Here is a 7543-nt window from a genome sequence, read left to right on the forward strand (position 1 = left end):
GAAGGAAGTTTTCAAAGAAACCCAACGTATAAAAATTCAACCATTTACAACCCCCTTAAAACCATATTCTTTGACTAATAATTCGTTCGAAATACTTCCGCTCCGTCCACGAGCCACGAAACAGTCCAATAACCACAATTTAGATTCCGGAAAATAATAACGAATTTCTGGGGTACTACATGACGCTGGTGGAGTGTCGACGATGCCGGCGATGCAGCGATGGTGGGGTGGGGGTGGTGGTGATGGCTAGGGTACTCAGACAAGTCTTGTTGTGGCTAGCTCGGGCCTTGTTCCATTCTCCCCTACAATTGAAGAGGTGGGGTGCAGAGATGGGGTTGATGCAGTTGGTGGGTTTGCAAACGCAAACCGCAATTTGTTTAGAGTAGTTGCATGAGCTTGTTGTGATCGGTGGATCAGCAAGTGTTGTTCGCGATCGAAGTGATGCGGTTCAGATTAGTTGTGCTAAGGGTTGGAGGTGGCAGTTAATCGCCGACGTTTTCCGACTAAGCGTGATATTGTACAAATGGGTAGATGGTGGTTGGTCAGCTATGGAGATCCTATCTTCATTATTAGTTGTTTTTGGTTTGAGGCTTTTAGTTATTTGTAGTGTTTAGGTCTATGTTCAGATCTCAAATAAGTTCTTTCTCTTTCGAGTTAGGGTTGTTGTCATAGATTCCGATGAGTGGTTAGAGTTGGGTAGCTGGTTCGTTGTTAATAGAACTCAGTCTTTTGCCAGCTTAAGGCCGTGCATCTCATTATCAGCCTGTGTTGAGGTTTCCGGGAGATCCTGGGATGGCCCACCCAATAGTTATCTATTGTGGTTAGATCCTATCCCAGTTATTGCTATCTATTTAGGCCAATTTAGCTTGATTAGCTGTCTAATTCAGCCTTCGTCGTTGGATCCATTGACATGTCAGTTTCTTCTCTTTAGAGTGAGTATGCGTAGTGTTAGTCATTTGCTGCTTTCCTTGGTTGTAATCCCTTTTTAAGTGTTGTGATTGCAGTCAATTTGTAATTGCAGTTTATTGAAATGAAATTTCGCTTAAATAAATAAAAAAAAGTTAAAAAAATAAAAAACAGCATGGAGATATATCTTGGTGGGCTTGATTCTTGTTGGGGATAGCATTGCAAGTTGTAAATGGGAAACGGAAACCCCAAGTCACTGCATTTATTTTGGTGAAATATCAAAGAAAGCTAATTATCATATATAGTACTATATCTACCATTCAAATTAATATCATACTATATCTACCATAAGCAATTATAGCACCTCTGGACCTCAGCTTTTCCAATTCAAATTTCAGCCCACAGAAGCTTTTACCAGACCTCTATCCTAGCACCTGGTTTTGCTTACTTTCCTGCTTCTATCAGTTTAGCCTTCATTCATATTGAGTCACTGCCATAAATATTTCCCTATTTGCAGCGGCTGCGGTCCGGTCTTATTCTTACAATAATTCACGCATTGAATGAAGCAAGTTCGAATTTGCATCAAATCAATGTAGAACTAGCTGGAAGGACGGAGATAATGACTCCTGTCCGGTATGTTATGTTCACAAACTATGAATCTAATTCTAAGGCCTCGTTTGGTTGCCCGAAAGGAAATTGGTTTCTTGGTCTTTTCTATGAGCATGGGAAAGTAAATTTCTCACTAGTTTCCCTACCAATGTTTGAAAATACCGGGAAAATAATCGCAAAATGTATTTTATTTTCATTTTCGATGTTTGGTTTGTGCATAAATAGGAAAGTAGGTAACATCAATTTTCCAATAATATCCTTATTATCAAAACATAAACAATTCAAGATTCAAAAGTTTATTGGATAATTTGGTAATAACAACTATTAAAATAATATTTAGATTAGGTAATTAATGTGCAATTAATGCAGGGAAAGTATGAGGGAAAATGAATCCCATGAGGTGTGGGAGGATCAATTTTCCCTTCATGCAGGAAAGTTGTTCATTTCCTTGGGTGTGCCAAACACAGGAAATGATCAACTTTCCTTTCCCAACATTTCCCTTCCACGAACCAAACGAGGCCTAAACTTAGATAAGAGTTATCCGATTCAATTGACTATCCCACCACATCATATCAAATAGGTTTTCGTTTCTTAAAACTAATCTCGACATGACTCCGCAAATTTTTTTCATAATTAAATAACGTCGTTAATTTTGTTTATTTTTCCTACTTATCATCTCCTATATCCCCCCACCCCGTCCGTCTTGAAACGTAGGTGAATCCCAAATTAAAAGGTACCTATGATATTCCACTAGCTAGGTAGCTAGCTAACCTCCCTCGTTCTTCTAGGTGCTACGTACTTTATGCTTTACCATGACACATGCTAGTAGCAATGCTGTTGATTAAGCCCGCTGTTTTTTTTTGTTTCAGATTAAGCCCGCTGATTGAAGTTTTGATTAGAATAAGTGGGAGGTTTGGTAAGCAATTGTTTTATTTGTACCAAAAAAGGGTAAAAGGAAAATGAAAAGAAAACATATCGTGTTGTCTCGTTCCTGCATCCTAGACACTACACTGCTTCTTCTGTAAAATAATATAAAACATGTGATTGGTGGCACTTAATTGTTCCAACTCCTTTTAAATGCCTAGATATTCTGCCCTCCTCACTCTTTATATTCAAGCTCATCTTCTGGTTCCTTCACTAAGTCTACCTCTTACTCTGTTCCTACTCAACAGTTGATCATGTCTAGTTTGTGCAAGGAATTGTTTTCAGGCTTATTGGAGGGTGCATTGAGGTCTAAAGAGGTTGTTTCTTTGTGGGTTTTGGCTACACTAGAAGGTTTGGGAATTGGAGCTTTGGTTGGAGTCACTAAGAGAGTTCTTCTTTCTGCATTTACCTGCATTCTTGCAATAGGTATGTATATATCAATATATGTGTTCTTAGTAAAAGTCTTTCTCTGTCTAAAATTGGGAGCTTGTTCGTGGTGATCACAATGTAATATCTAACAAATCAATTTTGGTGTATTCCTCTGTTTTAAAAGATTGTGGGTTCTGTAGGAGGAGCTATAGTGGGAGCAATTCATGGAGCCATCAAAGGCCAGACGACAGAAACTGGGTTTTCTAGTGGAGCCGGAATAGGTGGTTTGGCAGGGGCTATTGCTGCCATTCAATTGATGGATTTGATAGTTGATGGGCAGCCATTGTCTAAGGTAATACCTTATCAACACGAATCCATTACATGTAAAAACGTGTTTGAGAACATTTTGACAGCATTTGGTGGAAACTGAGAAGCAATTTTGAATTACAGAAGCACTTTAAAGTTCTGCCTAGTGCTTCTAGTTGAAAGTATTGGAAGAAGTTCTCTTGAAGTTTGATATGATCAATTTTTAAGCAATCTTGAATTTTAAGCAATCTTTGCAGTTGCTTCGAAAAAACAGTTTTTGGCACTTTCAACCAAACCCTACTCTACTGTAATCTAATCACTATTGTTGGTTTATGCATGCAAAGAATGCGGTAAGTAGTTGTCATAGTCATTCTAAATTTCCAATATATTGAGGAGGTTCATCTTGACGTTGATATATAATCGTAATTTATATGTTATAGGTTGCTCTCTTAGGTGGGATGGTGAATGGGAAGGTGTTTACGGAGTGGATGAGCTCTGCATTGCTAAAAGCCTATCATTGGCAAGTAAGTGTCTCTCCTAGTAAACCAGAAACAAGTAGTGGTTGTTATATATCAATTTGAACTGACAATCTGAAACTTACTGAGCAGGTTAGCACGCTGGAGACTTACATAGAGATTTCTGAACTCTATGACATCACTGGAGTCAGGGGATTATCCCAAGAATGCATTCAAAATCTCCCTCAAAGTACGTTTTGTTCTAGCAATATCATTGAGTCTTCCGATGAGTTTTGCTGCTCCATTTGCTTACAGGTAGGCAATGTATCTTACAACCTGAACTTGTATGCAAGGGATTCGAGAACCAAAAACAAAAGTAAGTCGTAGTTTTTACCAAGTAAAGCAACTAAAACTAATGATGAGGCAAATTTTTTATGTTTGCAGGAATTAGAGGATGGAGAGTATACAAGAGAACTTCCCATCTGTAGGCACTTGTTTCACTTGGCCTGCATAGACCTATGGCTAAGGCGACAAGGCTCTTGTCCTATTTGTAGAGTCCATGTAAGTGACGACGCAAGATTATGAAAGGAAGTAAATATTTCTAGCAGTTCTGCACAACACGAAGAGCTCTGTACATGTACCTAAGTAAGACTTCTGGTTATCCAACCAGGAGTCATAATAAGTCATCACCCTACGACAGAATGTAATCCGACAATCAAAGCATTCTTATGAAAGAACAGTCAACTCAGAAATCATTAAATCATCTCAGCGTGAACAAACAGTTGATGAAACCAACATTTTCATTTAAACTCTGATTATAATCAAATGATCACGAAAAGATATGTTAATGAACTATCATTACATGCTTCAAAAACCCAGTTCTGTGTTACACCAGCCCCTGTTCTTTCAAGACAAGAATGGTAAATTGCACAAAAGGGGCTCTAATAACAAATTGCACAATATTCTCCACTCGATTTAGGATCCAAGTGTTCCGAGCTACTCTGCACATACTATAGATCACGTTCCAGTTACCTGTACTTCCAACATATAAATCCCAAGTTAGATGAAGACTTCAGCTGTACTGCAATCATGCAAGATACTTGAAGATGGTAGGGTTTTCCTCGTCCCTCTCCAGGTATTCACGTGTGATAAGATCTTCAATACGCTTCTTAATCGCTGTAATGTCCGGCTTGAACATGCGCTGCAACTGCTCAACAGACTGCATGACTAATTCTTGATGGCCCAAAATTTTCCTACTCTTCATAATCCTTACAATTGCAGCATCAATGGCATATCGCCTGTCTTTGTCAACTTCCTCAATCACCTTCGTCCCTTCATCAACTGGTAGGAGAGGAATCTCAATTCTTTTCATCTTATCAGTGAACTTATAGTTGAACATAAAGTCGTCATTTGGTGAGATAGTCTTGGTATTTGGTTCCTTAATGAGGATCTTGTACTTGGCACATGACAACGAATGAAGCAATCTAACCAAGTCCTCATTGGTGAGGTTCAACTGATTCAATATTTCTGAATAGCTTAATCTATCAGCATAATTGAAGAGCAGAAGGAGAGCAGCCTGAGATGTTGACGCAACCAATTCCATGGTTTTTGGTTCAAACTTGGCAATGACATTGCAAGTACCCAAGGAGTAAATCCATGAAAGCTTTCTCAATCTCTTTTGTGTGTCAAAGAATTCATTGAAAACTTCAACACACTTGACCATCTCTTCAGGAAGGTTAAGATCAGATGATTTGTAACTTGGCCAGTAACCAGTTGTCAAAATAGTGACTGTCAAATCGATCCCTGGTTGTAAATTTGGATTGCTGCCAAGAAAATTTTTGAAGTTGGTCTGAGTGTCCTTAGCCAATGTTAAATCTGTGACCTGCAAGGTAAGTACAATTGCAAACAGTATGAACACTAAATTAAGATGCAGAAAGATAACCAGCAAAAAATAAGTAAACACACCATTCCTTCCATCTTTGCAGTGAACTGTCCACCACAGTTCTTCTTCAGCTTTGTTAGAAAACTATTCTCATGGTCATCATTGGCACTCCGATCAAAGAGCAACCGGCGAGCCAATTTTTTCCTGCAGAACTCAGCAAAAACATCTTTCTCATTAAAATAAGCAAGCACCTTAACAACCTTCTCAAAACTTTCATCTATGGCCTCATCACTAAGCTGACAGCCACCCTTCTTAAGTATACTGTCACAGAATCCAGCAAGCAATTCAGCACTCGGACTCCCACAAACAGGTACGTTGCAAAACACCTCAAACGCCTCTCTCATAGCCTTCTGAAGGAGTGCGTCTTTCATGAAGCAATCATCGACATATCCCACATACTTGTCATACATTTCAATTATTTTTCTGATAAGGACCACCCCATGCTCTGCATTTGAAGCCTGCTGGTTACTTGCAGCTTCTTCAGCTTGTTGCACAAACGCTTTACCTTCATCAGTAACATATCTTCTGAACACATTAACAACAAGTTCCAACTCTTTAGGTGTTCTACTGTAAAGCCTATACATCCTAGCCAGATCCTCCACCTTATTATCTCGAAGCAAAGCACCACACCCGGAATCCCCTTTATCAAGCAGTTGGTGTGCATAAACCACCACCAGCTCATAATGCACTTTCTCCAACAACTTCTCCTCACTGCTCGAATGCAGGTAATGCAAAACTCTCTCCTTCTCCCTCCTCAAGCATTCCTCTGCCTTAAACATATATTCCAGCCCTGAATCCTCCACAATCCAACTCGACGCTCTCCGAGAATAGTACTCACAACTATCCCTCATCATCTCCTCCTCAAAATCCGCTTCGTAAACCCCCAATCCCCCATTCCCCAATTTCACAAAAATCTCCACCACATCCTTCAACAGTCCCCTGTCAATCTGCCCCCCTTCCCTCTCCTCATTAATCATCCCCATCACAGCACCCCCAACATTCACCCTCACCTTCTCATAAACCTCGTCGCGAAACCCGATAATCCCAGCCTGCTTAATCCCAGGAACCTTTGCTTTCTCAACATAATACTGATCAAGAGCAATAAAGAAACGCCATAGCCACCGCATCAGAGCCTTGTGATTCCTCCACCTTCTGACCAACTCCCGGAGCAAAAGCGCGCCGTGCTTGTCCGCCAAACTAGGCAACACAATCTCAGTGTTGTAGGCCTCGATGGTCTCGCGACAAGCCTCGTAGACCTGGTGGGAGTGATCGTCGCACATGTTGTAGACGGTGGAGTAGACATAGATGTGGTATTCGGCGTCGAACGGCGTCTCCGGCAACCCTTCGAGGATTCGGGTGAGCTTAACGATAGCCCACTCTATGTCGTCCCATCCTTGGTCGAAGTCGATAGGGGAGCCTGGACCCATTGCGGTGGCCGAGAAATTGAACCAGAGGGCGGATAATGAAGGAAGCCCTGATCGGAGAGTCCTAAGTCCTAACCCATTTCTTCAAAACCCTAAACCTCTGTTCTCCATGAGATTTTGTTCATACTCTGTAAATTGTTGATTTGGCGAGTCCACTTTAGCCAATTTTTAATATTTTTTTTCGATGAGGAAAAGAAAGTGACAAGCAAAAGCCCCTGAAACAACCTGACTCATGGAAATCGAAATTGAAAGAATGAAGGACAATAAGAGGGAGGCCATAATTCCAGCTAGCTATATTTGTATTGTGACCCAAATCTGTAAGAGCATCAGTTTTTACTTCACGCCAAACGTGCTTGAATTCAATATCCGAGAAATGTGACGCCAAAGTTTTGATATCAAAAACCAGCATATGAAACTTTCAAGGGACCGTGGTTTTATTATTAATGCAGTCGATCAAAATCTTGGAGTCGCCTTCAACTTTAATTTTTGAAATATTATAAATAGCCGCCACTGGTAATCCTGCTCTGGGACTTTAATTTTAACATTTGATGAATTTTAACATTTGACTCATGATTAAAAAACTAGTTTGATTAATTAAATCAGAAGTG

At 40.1% G+C, this 7543-nt stretch overlaps 2 protein-coding genes across 2 annotated transcripts; one reads left to right on the top strand and one right to left on the bottom strand.

Moving 5' to 3' along the window:
* Nucleotides 1-2553: 2553 nt before the first annotated feature.
* Nucleotides 2554-4332, top strand: LOC133734345 (NEP1-interacting protein-like 2). The gene is made up of 5 exons (XM_062161976.1): nucleotides 2554-2865; nucleotides 3009-3160; nucleotides 3555-3638; nucleotides 3723-3884; nucleotides 4014-4332. Exons 1-5 carry the CDS (start codon nucleotides 2694-2696, stop codon nucleotides 4152-4154), a joined length of 711 nt encoding a protein of 236 aa, XP_062017960.1. The 5' UTR covers nucleotides 2554-2693; the 3' UTR covers nucleotides 4155-4332.
* Nucleotides 4333-4409: 77 nt separating this feature from the next.
* Nucleotides 4410-7321, bottom strand: LOC133734344 (cullin-1-like). Its single transcript, XM_062161975.1, has 2 exons — nucleotides 5535-7321; nucleotides 4410-5451 (listed from the first exon to the last, which is right to left on the bottom strand). The coding sequence occupies exons 1-2, from the start codon at nucleotides 6936-6938 to the stop codon at nucleotides 4657-4659; spliced, it is 2199 nt and encodes a 732-aa protein (XP_062017959.1). The 5' UTR covers nucleotides 6939-7321; the 3' UTR covers nucleotides 4410-4656.
* Nucleotides 7322-7543: the final 222 nt, after the last annotated feature.

This window comes from Rosa rugosa, chromosome 2, assembly GCF_958449725.1.
Source record: "Rosa rugosa chromosome 2, drRosRugo1.1, whole genome shotgun sequence".
NCBI classification, from domain to species: Eukaryota; Viridiplantae; Streptophyta; class Magnoliopsida; order Rosales; family Rosaceae; genus Rosa; species Rosa rugosa.